The 17815-nt window shown below is 45.7% G+C and overlaps 1 protein-coding gene and 1 gene segment (V, D, J or C); one reads left to right on the plus strand and one right to left on the minus strand.

Moving 5' to 3' along the window:
- Positions 1-17815, plus strand: part of LOC130335539 (uncharacterized) — a 125424-nt gene that overhangs the window by 62912 nt on the left and 44697 nt on the right. The window lies entirely within an intron of this gene.
- On the minus strand, positions 9367-9852 carry LOC130286692 (immunoglobulin kappa variable 3-15-like). The segment is given in 2 exon segments: positions 9367-9674; positions 9804-9852. Coding segments are annotated over 2 exon segments (357 nt in total).

Here is a 17815-nt window from a genome sequence, read left to right on the forward strand (position 1 = left end):
AGCGCACATTATTAGGGAGTCTCTGTTAATAATTAGTATTGAGCGGCATAGGCCATATTCGAATTCGCGAATATATGGACGAATATTCGTCATATTCGTGAATATTCGCATATTCGTAATATTCTCGTTTTATTTTTGCATATGCGAATATTCGCGTGTGCGAAAATTAACATATGCAAAAATTTGCATATACAAAAATTAGCATAAGCAAAAATTTGCATATGCGAAAATTCGCACACCAGTCTCACACAGTAGTATTACAGCCTTCTTACACCACATAAGCTGGAAGCAGAGAGGGATGATCACTGTGAAAAAAAATAAAAATAAATAAATGAAAATTCGTAATTACGAATATATAGCGCTATATTCGCGAATATCGCATAAAGGCAGGGGCGTAGCAATAGAGGTAGCAGTCGCACCGGGGCCCTGATGCCTAAGGGGGCCCTAAAGCATATCTGCCCCATAAGAGAGCAGTACAGTAATTGGCATATGGGGCCCTGTTGCAGATTTTGCATCGGGGTCCTAAAGCTATTGGCAGCAGCTCATCTCCTGCAGTTGTTGTTTATGGACTCAGACTCTCTGCCGAAGAAAGTGAATTAGACTATGGGCAGGAGGTTAAAAAGTTTGTTGAAAGAGACTTTTACACAGACGACAGCCTAAGGTCACTTCCCTAACCAGAGGCTCAAAGAATACTTTCCTGTTCAAACCTCAGATTGAATAACACACAGTCATGGCTATAAATGTTGGCACCCCTGAAATTTTTCAAGAAAAGAAAGTATTTCTCTTTCTCATGACCGGTATGTATGACTGGTATCTTGAGTAGGGAAGGCCTCCATAACAACTTTTCCGTTTGAGGGTGGGGTCACAAGGATGGATCCAAAGCATATTTTATGCTGTGGATCCGCCGATAATGGACCCTACAGTGTGCCCCCAGCTGTGCCTGCTTATAGAGGCAATCTGCCACTGCGAGCAGACACACTGCGATGTGCGAGTCGCTGAACATGTGCAGTGTTCTAGCGCACATCTCAGCTGCTCTTGGCCTACCTAGGGGAGCAGGGGGAGCAGTTACAATGTGTGCGAGTACACTGGGCATGCGCGTGGCAACTCAAACATCGCAGTGTGTCTGCTTGTAGTGGCGGATTGCAGCTACAAGCAGGCACAGCTGGAAGCACACTATAGGCTTCATTGTCGGCAAATTGCAGTGTAAAATATGCTGTGGATCCGTTTGTGTGACCCTACCCTGATCTTGCAAGGGCCTGTATACTGTGAAAGGACAGTCAATAGTACACACCTGCTGCTGTTCTAGACAAATACTGTTTTAAGCATAATGAAGCGTTTTGTACTCCCCTCATATACGTAATAAGTATGTCAGGCAGAGTAGTGCCAGGACGTGCACAATGGAGTGGCAGAGGCCTAAATTCATCAGGTGCAGGCAGAGATCACAGCAGAGTAGGGGCGTGTGGCAGCCAAAGTCACAGCGAGGGGTCTGAGCTCCCGGTGTCAGCTAGCAGTCGTGTCTCGACCAGCAACCCAGCAGCTGTGATTGATTGGTTCATTTGTCATCCACTTCATCCCAAGTTACATCCGACACCCCAGTCAACAGTCGGTGGGTTCCTCAGACTCAACCCTCAGTTGGCATGGCCCTCATGCTGCTGCTGCCACCTCAAGGCTCTGTCATTGTGCTGCTCTATGGTCTCCTCATGCTAATGCTACCACCTCCAGGCTTTGTCATTCTGCTGCTCTATAGTCTTAGACCCTACAGGGAAATTTGGTGATGAATTGCTAGCCATTTTGTATGTTGCAAAAAATGAAGGCCTCATTAGTGATAGGGAATTTGAATATATGAAGCCAGTTCATCCCAGAATAGCGAGTTTCTACTCGACACCAAAGATACATAAGGGCTACCCCCCTCTTAGGGGGCGCCCGATTGTATCAGGCATTGAGAATCTTACGCAGGCGGCTAGTGAGTATGTGGATGTGGTCTTGCGCCCATTTGTATACTCACTACCCTCGTTTGTAAAGGACACAACAGATGTAATTAAGAGATTAGAAGACCTGAGAGTTGAGGAGGGTGCCTTTTTGGCATCATTGGATGTGGAGGCACTTTACTCTTCAATTCCACATGAGAAGGGTCTCGAGGCGGTGTCGTTCTACTTGCAGACGAGGGGGACGCAGTATACACCTCATAATATCTTTGTCCTTGACCTTCTGAGATTTATTCTTACAAAAAACTATTTTTTGTTTGAGGGGCAGTCCTTCCACCAACAGCGAGGTACAGCCATGGGGATCCCCTGCGCCCCCAGCTATGCAAACCTGTACCTCGGTTGGTGGGAGGACCAACATGTCTTCAGCGAGGGGATGTCACGATGGACTGACCACATTGCTATGTGGGTCAGGTTCATAGATGATGTCCTCCTCATATGGACATCAACAGAGGACATGTTTAAAGAGTTTGTTAGCTCCCTTAACCAAAATGAACTGGGCCTGCGGTTTACATCTACCTGTAGTAGAGGGGAGCTGGTGTTCCTTGACCTGAAGATTTGGGTGGCGGAGGATAGCCAGGTCTTAACTACGGTACATAGAAAGGAGACTGCGACGAATGCCCTTCTTCAGTGGGATAGTTGTCATCCTCTCCCGCTGAAGAGGGGCATTCCGACCGGACAATATCTCAGAATGCGGAGAAATTGCTCCACAATCTCAGAATTTGAGACAAAAGCATCAGAACTAAGAATAAGATTAAGAAACAGGGGATACCCTAATAAAGTGCTGAAAAAGGCATATCATAGGGCACTAAGCAGGAATAGGACGAATCTCCTGACACCTAGGACAAGGACTGACCAAAATGACACTATTAGAATCATAGGGACCTATGATGACAAGTGGATAGAGGTTCAGAACATCTTTAGATCTCACTGGGATATCCTAAAAACTGATGATAGGTTGAAGGATATTCTGTCAGAAAATCCTCAAATAACCTATCAGAGAGGTCAAAATCTGAAGGATAGACTGACACACAGTTATCTGTCACCAGTCAGATCTAGTGAATGGCTTACATCTAATATTAAAGGTACCTACCCATGTGGCAAATGTTCTGTTTGCCCATACATCAAGAAAAGTAAGACCTTCTCGAGTACTAGTGTTACACAGGAAATTGAAATGAGATCATTTGCCAATTGCAATACTAAGGGTGTCGTGTATATGCTTACATGTATGTGTCCAAAAAATTATATAGGCAAGACATTTAGACCCCTAAAGAAAAGAATTCAGGAACATGTGGGGGATATTATACACGCAAGGGACACCCCGGTAGGAAACCATTTTGCTACACACCATGATTGTAGCCCAGTCAATCTGAAGGTACAAGTGATAGATGTTGTCCCACAATCACCCAGAGGAGGAAATTGGGACAAAACTCTCCTCCAGAGGGAGGCAGAATGGACCTTTAGATTAGATACTGTCAAGCCAAAAGGGCTTAATGACTTCATTTCATATGCCTGTTTTATATAACACCTCCCCTCTCTTGTCTCTAGGCTTATCAATAGCTATTATATCTTACTGAGACAAAGATGAAGAGGGCAGCAGACACTCATGGATAAAAACAACAATTTAAATGTGAAAAACAAATTAACTAATACTCAAGTATCTTGCAATTAGTTATAAATTAAATCTCTAGATGTCACTTGCAAAGAACTAGAGTGTTGAAGTACACATATGGTTAATATATACCTGTTTGAGAAGACGGTCCCGATCGGCATCAATATCGAGATCTGAAACGCAAACCACTGGTGTCTATAGTTTCCTAAGTCAGAACGAGGCGTGTAGCGCTACCTGACGTCACATACCTCCTCCCTTTACAGCGTGATATCTCAGATCCTCGGGATGGGTCAGGGGCGCGTCTATGACGCGTATGACCCAGACTGAGGGAGTCATGTGATGTAGGGGGAGGAGCTAACCAGCTTAAAAAACAGCGCGAACGAGATATTCTTTGTACGGCCGCCACCAGAGTCGCACATACAGAAATGAGCACATGGATCAAACTATAATAAAGAGCCAAGACGCCGGTCCCTGATGATTGATGGCAAAGGAAACGCGTAGGACCCCTGCTCTGGACATGATAAGATATGTAACTATGCTGCTTTATTAATGCATTTGTTATTGGATTAGATGAAGGACAGCTGCAGCACATAGGGCTAAGTGCAATGACTATGGATGGATGTTGGAACCAATAGCTTGTACTGCTGCTTACTGCAAGTTATCTGCAGCTACTGAATTAAGTGCAATATATAACTGCTGCATAACTGAAGGGCTAAGTGCAATCATATCTATTTTGCTTTGGTGCCAACTCTATAATCTGCTGCTATATATCTCTGCTGCTATGTTGGAAAGTGCAATACCTACTGTTGCAGAATTGAGTACAATGACGGTATGCTGCTAAGATATGTGCTATCTATTGCTGCTTGTTGACGCTGCTACCAGGATTTCTGCTGCTATGCTGGAAAGTGCAATACTAGTTGCTGCAGAACGGAGTGTTATGATGATATGCTGCTAAGATATGTGCTATCTATTGCTGCCTATGTATGCTGCTATCAAGGCCTTGTACCACTGGTATATATTGACTAGCAGAGTCATTACTGCACTATGACAACCACTATTTATGCTGGAAGACGCACCTTATGCATATGAATTATGGTAACATGCACCTTTGTTGAAGGAAGATCAGCAGTAGTGATCTAGTGACTATTAATACTTAGTAGCCCTACGACTACAGTACTCCTTCATTTTTCTAGGACTGCCCAATAGCAGATATTTGAGCTTCTACTAGCGATATCTCTTATTAATGGTGGCGGTCCGTTAATATTTTGTGCACTAGATTTTTTTGTTTGTTTGTTTTTTTTGTTTTTTTTTGGTTATTTTACTAGCTACTATTAAAAGTGAAGTTTTATCATATCTGCAATATAAGGTTCCCTTTTGCTTTATTGGAAAAAAAATTTGGTGAGACCTAAACCTTTAGCTATAAGCTATATCAAGTATACCCTGCTCTATAGTCTCCTCATGCTAATGCTACCATCTCCAGGCTCTCTCATTGTGCTGTTCTATGGTCTTCTCATGCTAATGCTACCACCTGCACGCTTTATCATTGTGCCACCATATGGTCTCCTCATACTGATGCTGCCATCTCCAAGCTCTCTAATTGTGTTGCTCTATGGTCTGCTCATGCTGATGCTGGCACCTCCGGGCTCTCTAATTGTTCTGCTCTGTGGCCTCTTCATGCTTATGCTGCCACCTCCAGGCTCTCTAATTGTGCTGCTCTATGGTGTCCTCATGCTGATGCTACCACCTCCAGGCTCTCTCAATTGTGCTGCCATGGATACTGCAAAACAAAATTAAGGTGCTGGTCCCCAGTTTCAGAAATTTCTCTGCATTAGGGTCCCTTTCAGGACTCCTGATGCTGCTGCTGCCACCTCCAGGCTGTCTCATTCAGCCACTATATGGTATCCTCATGCTTCAGACAACTCCAGGCCGTGCAATTCAGCCACTATATGGTCTCCTCATACTGATGCCTCCTCCAAGCTCTGTCATTGTGCCGCCATGTGACTCTTTGTTACATTTGGTCCTTTGTACCCACACGCCTGGGCCCGGGACACTAAAACTTGGGAGTGTTAGTTAAAATTTCAATTTCAAAATCTTCAATTTCAATGGTCTCCTCATGCTTCTGCCAAATCCAGGCTGTGCCATTCAGACACTATATGGTTTACTGATGCTGCTGGGCTTGGTCCTAAAAAATGTTATGGTAGCACTAGCTACCATAAATCTTTCATTTAAATTTCAAAATTCATCTTTTAATCTTAGGGATTGTGAAGTCCTAGTGTCTACTCATGCTGCTGCCAACTCCAGGCTGTGTAATTCAGCAACTATATGGTCTCCTCATGCTTCAGCCACATCCAAGCTGTGTCATTCAGCCACTATATGGTGTCCTCATGCTGCCAACACCTCCACGCTGTGTCATTCAGCCACTATATCAGGGATAGGCAACCTTTTGGTAGTGCTGTGGCAAAAAAAAAATGTTGAAGTCACTTGGTGTGCCGCATATATGGGTGTGGCTTTATTATGGGTGTGGCTTACTGTGGGTGTGGTTTGTGGGGATGTGGCTTGTCACAGGGTAAGTGTTTTTTTTCTGAATGTTTCCAATATATTGTCCCTGCTGTAAGGAAATTACAGAGAGGACAATACAAAGAGAGGAAATTGCCCACAACAGCCAAAACTATTTGTTTATCATGGATAAGCATTTTAATTCAGACCCCAGAATCAGACCCCACCATAAAACAAACCCCAGAATCAGACCCCAAAAGTATTTGTTTATCATGAATAAGCATTTTAATTCAGACCCCAGAATCAGACCCCACCATAAAACAAACCCCAGAATCAGACCCCAGTATCACTGCCCTACATAATACAGACCCCAGAATCAGACCCCACCATAATACAGACCCTAGAATTGGAGCTCACCATAATGCAGATCCCAGAATCAGACCCCAGAATCATTGCCCTACATAATACAGACCCCAGAATCAGACCCCACCATAATACAGACCCAGAATCAGACCCCACAATAAAACAAACCCCAGAATAAGACCCCAGAATCACTGCCCTACATAATACAGACCCCAGAATCAGACCCCACCATTATACAGACCCTAGAATCGGACCCCCACCATAATACAGATCCCAGAATCAGACCCCAGAATCACTGCCCTACATAATACAGACCCCATAATCAGACCCCACCATAATACAGACCCAGAATCGGACCCCACCATAATACAAATCCCCAGAATCAGACCCCACTATAATACAGACCCCAGAATCAGACACCCACCATAATAAAGACCCCACCATAATACAGACCCCAGGATCACCATCCACCATAATAAAGACCCCAGAATCAGACTCCACCATAATACAGACCCAAGAATCAGACCGCACCATAATACAGACCCCAGAATCAGACCCCACCATAATACAGACCCCAGAATCAGACTCCACCATAATACAGACCCCAGAATCAGACCCCACCATAATACAGACCACAGAATCAGATCCCACCATAATACAGACCCCAGAATCAGACCCCACCATAATAAAGACCCCAGAATCAGACCCCAGAATCAGACTCACCATAATACAGACCCCAGTATAACTGCCCCGCTTAATACAGACCCCAGAATCAGACCCCAGTATTACCGCACCGCATAATATAAACCCCAGAATCACTGCCATGCATAGATGACTGTAGATAACTGTTATTGGGATCTGTAGTTTATACACTGTTATAGGGGGTTCTGTGGATGACACACTTATGGGGGGATCTCTGGATGATGCATTTATTGGGAATCTTAAGATGATGCACCTTTGTGGGATATGCAAATCACACACTGTTATGGGGGTTTCTTAGATAACACACTTATAGAGGGATCTGTGAATGAAACATTTATGGGGGATCTGTGATTGACACACTTATGGGGGGGCTTTGAATGAACACTTTTATGGGGAGCTATGAATGACACACTTTTGAGGGAGCTGTGAATGACACACTTATGGGGGAGCTGTGAATGACACACTTATGGGGGAGCTGTGAATGACACACTTATGGGGGAGCTGTGAATGACACACTTATGGGGGAGCTGTGAGTTACACACTTATGGGGGAGCTGTGAATGAACACTGTTATGGGGGAATCTGTAGATAACTAGTGTTGAGCGGCATAGGCCATATTCGAAAATAGGCATATGCGCAAATTAGCATATGTGCAAATTAGCATATACAAAAATTTGCATATGTGAAAATTCGTATATGCGGAAATTTGCATATGCAAATTTTCGCATGTACGAAAATTCGCACGCCAGTCTCACACAGTAATATTAGAGCCTTCTTTACACCACACAAGCTGGAATCAGAGAGGGATGATCACTGTGATCGGTACTGTGAAGAAAAAAAAAAATATTCGTAATTGCAAATATATAGTGCTATATTCACGAATTTGCGAATATGCGATATTCACGAATAAAATTCACATTGCGAATATTCGTGAGCAACACTATAGATAACACAGTTATGGGTATCTATAGACTGACAGAGACCAGAGCCTTTCTCTGGGGCAGGAAAGCTGCTGTCAGAGCCAGGAGCTGAGCTAAGTGTATTCCACAGAAACATACAGACGACATACTGGTCTGTAGCAGTGACCCCTGACCTCCTTCAGACACCTCACTGTGGCCGGTACAGAGCTCAGAGCGATCCCCCTCCCCCCTCCATGCTGCCCACAGACAGCAGAGCACAGCAGCTGAAAGGTGACAGGGGAGGAAAAGAGAGAAAACTCTCTTTCTCTTAAGTTGTTCTCAGTGCAGCACAGCAATAACCGGGCAGGGAGAGGGAGGGGGAGGGATACATGTTCTGTCCCTGGCCGGATCTTTTAGCTGCCGCTTAAAGTGACAGTGTCCCGGAACTGCCTGCAGCTCGGCAATCGCTCACATGCCACTCAAATGCACCCTGCGTGCCATGAGTGGCACACGTGCCAGGGGTTGCCGAACTCTGCACTATATGGTCTCCTCATACTGATGCCACCTCCCGGCTCTGTCATTGTGCCGCTCTGCAGCAGTGATTCTAATAGTGATGCCGGTAATCTGCATGTCATTCTGAATAACAGTATTATTTCACTACCCCGGCACACGCCATATGCGTGTTAGAACAAAGCAAAGTGTTCTATACCCCTATTGAGGCTGTATGTAGGCTAGAAATAGCCGTTTTTAATATAGATTTGCCGTAAATAAATTAGACCCGAAACAAATTTTTACGGAAAATTTGGCGAACCGGCCGAATCAAATTTTTCAAAAGTTCGCTCATCTCTAATCATGGGTATCAACTTAATCATATTGACCCACAGAATAAAAAAAACATTTAATTTTGCCATAAAGTGTAAAGCATGAAACCTTTCAGAATTTGCCCACACAAATAAGAATTTATTATGTTGTGCCATATATTTTATGGTAAAATGATTGAAGTCACTATGTAGGACAATTGGTTGCACAAAAAACAAGCCCTCATATGGGTCTATGGATGAAAATATAGAAATATTTCGATTTTTAGAAGGCAAGGAGGAAAAATGCTAAAATAAAATGGGCTGTGTCCTTAAGGGGTTAATTGAAATGACAGTAATGCATTAAAGATACAACTGTCAGAACTGGAAACCTTGATGCAAATATGAATTTATATATAGTTTACCCAACATATTCTCATAGGAATAATATGTTTTACAGTATAGAAAATAACATTTCACAGTAAAGGAGGAATAAGCTTTTTGTACGGCTCTGTATCACTGTGTGAGAGGGAGAGCTTCATCCTGCATACAGTAATAATCTGCTATATCATCTCCTGTCACTCCTGTGATTGTAAGAGTGAATTTATAGTCATACCCTGTCCCAGTGAACCGCTCTGGGACTCCTGTATATCTGGTGGTTGCACCATAAATTAGAAGCTTTAGTCGTTGTCCTGGCTTCTGTTGGTACCAGGATAAATCATCATCTATAGCAGAACTGGCTGTACATAAGATGGTGACTGTATCTCCTGGGGACACAGACATATAATCTGGAGATTGGGTCACCACAATCTCTCCACAGGATCCTGAGGATTGGAAGAGACATATTAATTATTGATAAATGTCGGAATCTATTCCTAGAAATCCTGATCTGATGATGGATCCACTGTATAGATTTCTCTACACACAATCCTGGAATGATCCTAATCTCTCACCCTGAATAGAAATGAAGATCACAGCCAGCAGAGAACGGCCAGAAACCATCTTGGTGTTTGTGGAGTCAGGTACAAAGTATAAGATGTGTCAGTCTGTACAATGAGATATATATAAAGAGTGACAGGGGAGGTTACAGGAGACCCCAGAGACTGTGTATGGAAATACTGGGGACATGGAAATCCTGTGGTTACAATGTGACAGTCACTGGTGTAGTCAGGATGTCAGTGTATGACAGGCACACCACAGGTTACTACTCTACCTTCTCTAATAAAGTGCTCCCTCAAGTTACAATATACAATACAATACTCCCATGCTCCCTGGTACTTAAAGGGGTAATCTGCCCCTAGACAGCTTATCCTCTATCCAAAAGATAGGGGATAAGATGTCAGATCGCGGGGGTCCCACCGCTGGGGACCCCCGGGATCTCCGTTGCAGCAAACCCGCTATGTGCGGCGGAGCCGTGATGTCACTATGCTCCGGCCCCTGTATTGCCTGTCATTACACACATAGTGAACTCGCTCTGTGCAGTAATGATAGCTAACATGCTGGTGTTGCCCCATACTTTTCGTTTTCATAAGAGTATGGTATGCCTTGGGGGATGTTGGGTAGTTGGGATGTTGTGGTAGATGAGGGGTTAATGTTAACCCTATAGTTCGTGACGCCAGGCTGAGGGCTAGTATGCTGAGGTAATTCTCCGGCCTATCGCCGCCCTTCCCAGAAACGACAGGTGCATGTAATAAAATGACTGAAGGTCCACAAGGTACTTGAACTTGAACTTGGGTAACTTTACTTAAGTGCTTGCGGTATATCCAAGATACAATAACAGTCTCAGGAATACAGTCTTTATATAGCTCAATGACTGACAATTGTTGCGGACCTTGAAATAAATTAAAGCCTCTGAATTTAGGGTAATTATTGCAGATCCGTCCTGATTTAGGGGATAGATAAGGTCCGGTGATCTTGCAGAGTGCGTGGGGATTGATACACTCAGAATTTAGAAGTTACCGGCCGTCGCCACAAGGTTCAGGCCTAGACTCATTGATCTCAGCAGCGCAGATGCTTCTTGCTTGCTTGCACAGGAACAAGAGAGCGAGAACATGGCCGCCGCTCCCTTATATGGGCAGGGGCGGGGCTAATCTGATTGGTCCGAACATCCGTCATTCACTGTTACACAGTGTGATGGGATTAACTACGTCACAAGGCAAAAATACCATAGAGTTCACCTGACCATGTGACCTGCAGGTCCTGCTACGCTATGGGCAGGTAATTAACCATCTATTCACACTTCAATCTTACACATACAAATCCTAAATAGCAACAGGATAAATACTATAGGGATGAGAGGTGACTAGGGGTGGATAAGACAATAGGGACCCCGACATCCTGGGGACTCTGGCTATGGGGACCCACAATAAAAGGTTCCTTGATAGGATACGGTACTGGGACACCACAAACCCCCTTACTTAAGATAAGTCGACCTCGACGTCTGTCCCCTAAGACAGAGGGACTAGGACTAGAACAGGATGATCTATAAATTTGATATTCATCCTAAGTAAACATTGAACACATTTACATTCTTTTGATATTCTTACTAGTATCTAGACTAGACAATTAGAATCTATCTAAGCATTGATGCTATCTAGACAAGAATGCTATCTAGACATTTGAAGAAGCTATCTATCCTTTAGTTTCCAGCTTACTAGACCACCTTATTAACCTTATTATACATTCCAAAGCTTACTAGACAATTAGGCAGCTATCTGACTTGTAGTTGCTAGCTCCTAAGACATCCTATTAATTCTCTACACATTCTATGAGGCTAACTGAACATTAGTATAACTCTCTATACATGAGACTATCTAGACATTAGTACAGCTCTATTTACCTTTAGTTTCAAGCCGACTTAGACACTTTTATTATCTCACATATTTTATTCGCCAACAATAAGTTACCTGTTAGTACACATAAGGTTATACTGGCTAGCCGGAAGCTAGGTCACAGTAAGGGTGGCTGCTAGGGTCTATCGGCTACACGCTACATACCCCTACAGCACTTTCAAAACAACCTATCTAGGTTATTCTTAGAATTACGTGTTTAATTCTGTATTAGCAAGAGCACCTACTGGCCAGGCAGAGAATCTCACACACACAATAAAGGAGAAGAAGAAGTGTACCTAACAGTGGCAGGAATTGGGTATCAATATGCTACAATTCCTAAGTGTTTTCTTAAGTGAGATTTTTATTTTGATGTATGTACTAGAGAAACTTGAGGTAGTACATTTAAGTTAGTAATCTAGGGTATTGAAAAGTGATTGGCAGGGCATTGAAGTGGGTTATCAAAGGTACTATGTATGCAGGTACTAAATGTGAGTCCTGGTACCTGATGGGTAGTTTGCCCTGTGTAGTCCTTTGAGACCGCCGCAACACCAGCTCCGAGTCATCAGGAGTTCCTTCACTTGAGGATTCTTCAAGAACTTCAGTCCCCGAGGGACCAGCTGGAGGGCTGGAAACGGAAGCAACATCTTCGGTTGAACTGAGGGGTTCTCTTACGACATCAATATCTGAAGCAGTCACTGGAGCACTGGAGCCAGACTGATGTTGGGTGTAGCAACCAATGGTGGTTGACAGGGAGCAACAGCTACTGGCAACTGACTGGGTGGTGCAACCAGTGGCGGCTGATTAGAGGGAGCTGGGAACATGGTAGGCTGCTGAGATGGGAACAAAGGAACGTCCATAGTGGGATGAATTCCTTCTCCCGGCACATATTCTCTCATTGGCCTAGGTGGAGGTGGAGTAGAAGTAGCAGGAAGATCAGAAGGAGTAAGAGGAGATGGGCCAAGCATATCTTCTTTCAGGCACACTTTTATCCTATTCCGGTAAACCACCTGTGGCTCGAACCCGTCTTTTTGTATCTCGTACACGTCCGTTTCGGGATAAGTTACCGCAGTAATGGTGTATGGCTCTGTTTCCCACAGGGAGTCCAGTTTATGGGTTATAGGAAATTTTCTGAGACACACTTTATCTCCAAGCTGCAAGGGCTGAGCCGAAGCATGTCGATTATAATCTTTCTGCTGGCGTTCATGAACTTCACCCATTTTCTTCTCAACGATGTCCTTGGCTTCCTCAATTCTTCGTTGCTGCTCTGACACCCAACCTTGGGAAGCCTGAGGAGATTTGTTGAAAGGTGCCTGGCATCCTTTGGCAATTGGCCATGTCGGCCCATCATCAGGAAAAAGGGCGTATACCGAGTAGAGCAGTGAATATTGTTGTAAATTTCCAGGAGTTCAGGCAACAGCTGAGGCCACTCTTCGTGCTTTGAGACAGAGGCTGCTCTGAGCATCTGAATGAACACTTGATTGATCCTCTCGCAGAGCCCATTCCCTTGGGGATGGTAGTCCGTTGTCCGGAGCTTCTTGCAACCATGCAACCGGCAAAGTTCCTGGAACAGCTGGGCTTCAAAGGCGGTTCCCTGATCCGTGAGGAACGATTTGGGACACCCCAGAGGTTGGATCCAATGTCGATAGAAGAGTTGAGCAGCATTCTTGGCGGTAAGATCCTTGACGGGGACCATGACCACCCACTTGGAATAATGATCCACCATAGTTAGAGAATGACAATAGCCGGATCGAGTAAGGGCCAGCTTCACATGGTCCAGTGCAACAATTTGATTCGGCCTTTCTGTACAGATGGGATGCAAAGGGGCTCTTGCGTCCCTCCGGGGGTTCTTTATCACGTTGCACACGGAGCACTCGGCACACCATTTCTCGGTCTCCCCACATCCCAATCCAGTAAAATCTCCTTCTGACTGTGATCTCTGTCTTATGGACCCACGAAGTGTCCGGATTGATCATGATAGGCATTCAGAACCATGGCTGCATCCCTCCTTGGAACCACACTCTGGTGTATGCGGTCTCCTGAGACTGGATCCAGGGAATTTCGGTAGACCAACCCCTTGTGCAGGAACAGGTGATTCCTCTACCGCCACAGCCGGTTCAATTCAAAGTTTCCATGGGCCTTGCGCACCCGAGTAGGCACTTTCTTGTGGAGGCAATAGTCAAGGAGGTCCCCAATAACCCTACTTTCATCCTGAAGAGTCTTCCAGGTGGATAGATCTTCAGAGACTTTGGGAGATTCAGGTCCGTCACCCGCCTGGGCAGTTAGAGCATTCTGGCTCACGAACCTTCGGTAGAAGGAAGGCATTTCCACATCTTCCAACACATCTTCAGTAGGAGGTGCTTCTCCCGGGCCATGCGTGAAAGTACATCCACATTAACATTGGTTTTTCCGCTGCAGTACTTAATGTTGAAATCATAGTTGGCCAACCGAGAGGCCCAACGCTGTTCAAGAGCTCCCAATTTAGCAGTGTTCAAATGGGCCAAGGGGTTGTTATCAGTGTAGACCGTGATGGGAGTAGCAGCCAGATAGTCCTTAAACTTCTCAGTAATAGCCCAAACCAGGGCCAGGAGCTCCAGCTTGAAGGAGCTATAGTTAGCATCATTCTTCTCAGCACCTCAAAGATGCCAGCTGGCATAGGCAATCACCCTCTCCTTGTCATCTTGCACTTCAGATAAGACCGCCCCCAGACCTTCAAAGCTAGCGTCTGTGTATAAACGGAACGGCAGGCTATAGTCAGGATACGCCAATATGGGGGGTTCCGTGAGGAGGTACTTCAGGGCTCGAAAGGCATCTTCTTGTTCTTCGGCCCACTGTATGGGAAGCCTCCCATTATAATTATCCCGGGCAGTCCCTCTCAGTAATTCGGTAAAGGGTCCAGCAATTTGAGCAAAATGAGGGATGAAGCGCCGGTAATATCCAGCAAACCCCAGGAAACTTCAGACGTCTCGCACCGTCCTGGGTGTAGGCCACTCTTTCACAGCACTCACTTTGTCTGGATCAGGCTGGACTCCTTGAGCACTGACGACATGTCCTAGGTAGTGCACTTGTGGCTTTAGCAAGTGACATTTGGAAGATGTCTCTCTTTAATGGGTGGATTGTCTCCGGTGAGAATCCTATGTTTGATCATGGTGGTCCTGCCAAAGTCTGTGGGGAACTTGCTGAAAGCTTCTTGATGTTTCTTAGCCACCTGGATGACTCCTTCCACCTGTTCCTTGGGTGTATCTTCGCCTCCTATCTGTAGTTGGCTCCACCAAGGTTCCGCAGGATTCTGGTCAGGTCCTCGTTGGACCACATGTGACTTCGAGACTACATCTCGGACGTCTAGATGGTGTAGAGTAGCCACTGGGGTATACTTGGGTAGTTGGACCGCAACTTGAGAGAGATTAATAAGTCTCACTGGAACCTTCCCATTACGTACGGTTACCAGGCTTCTAGCAGCTCGCACCAAGGGACAATCTTCCAGTAGAAGGGGTTCCAAGAGTGCTTGGTAATCTTGATTTTTTCACCCCGGGTCGGGCACGGCACCAAATAACTGTCTCCGTCTGTGGCTGTAGATTAACGGCTAGGATATCTTGAATCCTTACTCGACAGATTTATCCTTGATGATTCACGAACTTCTGTTCTCCTTGGAGGATTTTGAGGTGGTGTTGGGCAGCTCGCCGGCCTGGGGCTGACAGGTGAAGGAGAGATGCATGCAGTGCACAGACAATATCATGAAAACAGTGCCTCATAATATTCATGCCTAAAATGAAATCAGCTGCCCCCTCATCCCTAACATTTGTGACAATCACACCCTGTCTTCCTAACACATGTTTTTCCACCTGCACCGTGGGCTCCCAGTAACCATGCCTGGGTACTAGTTTCCCGTTCCCTGCAATTACTCTGAACTCCACTTCCTGAGGGTCACACAACCTTTCTGGGCCCCAGTACTTATAGAAAACCCCCTGTGGAATAGTGGATACCTGAGACCCAGTATCTATCAGAGCTTGTAACCGGATACCTTCAATCATCACCTGTACATAAGGACAAGAAGCTACATACATAGACAGTCCCTTCTTGTCGCTGGTTGATTCTGGACCTTCAACCTCTACTCTTGGGGTGCGGTCCTCGACCCCAGGGGATGCCCGTTTAAAGCCCAGCATTGACTCTTCCAGTGTCCATTCTTGTTACAATAGCTACAGACGGGTCTCTGACTTCCAGGTGGTCTCACAGGAGGGATACCAGATGGAGCAACAGGGCGAATGTCAGCCTTCTTAGGCGGTGGTGTTGCAGTTCTAGAAGGATTTGGCCGTACAGCCATTTCTTTAAAGGCCTTGGCTAACTGTTTAATGTCCTGTTTAATGTCTTGTAAGTCAGCTGTCCAAGGACTAGAAGAAGGTGTTGGCGTGGCAGATTGAGAAGGGACAGGCGGCTGGGGAACGGGCCCCGGAGATTCAGTAGCGGGGACACTAGTCTCTTATGTCTGAGGTCCCGACTCTATTACTTTAACCGCAAGTCTCTTAAAAGCTGGGAAAGCCATGTCAGGATTTTGGACGGCCAGCATCCTAAGTTGGGCCTTGTCCCATTTGTTTAGCGCCCCTTCTATAAAACGGTCCATCAGTACTCGATTGCCCTGATCGGGCATGATGCCATCCAATTTCTGTACCGCCTCTAATGCGCTCTGCAAAGCCACTGCATATGCTCGGAGGGTTTCACCTGGCTTCTGGCGCCGTTCATAGAGTAGGAGGCGTACCTCCGAGGGAGAATGAGATTCAAACACTTGAGAAAGTCCTTCAAAAATCTGTCCCACTGTGGTTTTATCAGCCGCTGGCCAGGTGCGAAGTTCTTCCAAGGCGGGTCCCTGGAGTTGTTCCAGAAGAAGCTGTACCTGTTGATGAGGGGAAAGTGCATAAAATCCAAAGAGGCTGTAGAATTTTTCTTTAAAGTCTCTTAATGTAAAAGGGTCACCATTGTAGGTGGGAAGCACAGGATTCCCCAAGAAGACAGGTGCAGCAACTGGGGCTCCCAACACATAGGGAGAGACTGAAGGTGGACTTGTTGGGTCCTGTTCCGCCTGTGCTGGAGGTCTTGCTGGAATCACAGGCAGAGCACGTCCTTGTGAGGTCGAAAGTGTTGGTGAAGGCGGCAACACTCTTCTGGCTTGGGGTGGAGACCCCATTGGTGGGGCCACTGGACCATCGCCCCCTTGCAGTTCAGGTGGGGACTGTGGGACTGCAGGTTCTGACATCTCTGTATTTGGTATGCTGGCCCTTTAAACAGGTCTTTAATTCCTAGGTCCCAAAGAAATACGCAGTTGTTCTCTAATCTGGAACTTGAGAGCGTAGATTTCAAATTTGAGAGCGGTGACCTGAAACTCAACAGCCTTTAATTGAAATTTGAGTGCGTTGATCGGCAGCTGAAGCGACTCTATGCAGGACTTCAATTTGGCAATCTGATGTCTGAGATTCCTGTACTGCTCCGGTTCCTCACAGCTTCCAGCCCGTTGTCGCACTCTGCGCCTTTTCCCGCGGTGAACTGTCTCTCTTTGTTGGTTTCTGGCACCAGACTCCAACAAAATGGCTGCCGCTGCACCGAGAGCTTCGGTGGGCGGGTCTCTGGATCACGTGCGCCGGGATGTGCAGCGCTAACTTGTAGCTCCGCTGTACTGTTCGCCTCCCCCCTTACTTTACATGCGCACTTCCTCCACACAGCACCGTGTGTGCAACCCCTTACTCCAGAGTGTAAGTCACTGTACATAAATAAAGTTTGTTTTCTGGGGGGAGTACACTTTCACTAATGGCGACTGTATTAGGCGCACACCCGTATCCTGTTCGTGCAACGCCAAAAAGGCTTTGTGGTATGCCTTGGGGGATGTTGGGTAGTTGGGATGTTGTGGTAGATGAGGGGTTAATGTTAACCCTATAGTTCGTGACGCCAGGCTGAGGGCTAGTATGCTGAGGTAATTCTCCGGCCTATCGCCGCCCTTCCCAGAAACGACAGGTGCATGTAATAAAAGGACTGAAGGTCCACAAGGTACATGAACTTGAACTTGGGTAACTTTACTTAAGTGCTTGCGGTATATCCAAGATACAATAACAGTTTCAGGAATACAGTCTTTATATAGCTCAATGACTGAC

The sequence above is a fragment of the Hyla sarda genome, chromosome 1 (assembly GCF_029499605.1).
Source record: "Hyla sarda isolate aHylSar1 chromosome 1, aHylSar1.hap1, whole genome shotgun sequence".
Lineage (NCBI taxonomy): Eukaryota > Metazoa > Chordata > Amphibia > Anura > Hylidae > Hyla > Hyla sarda.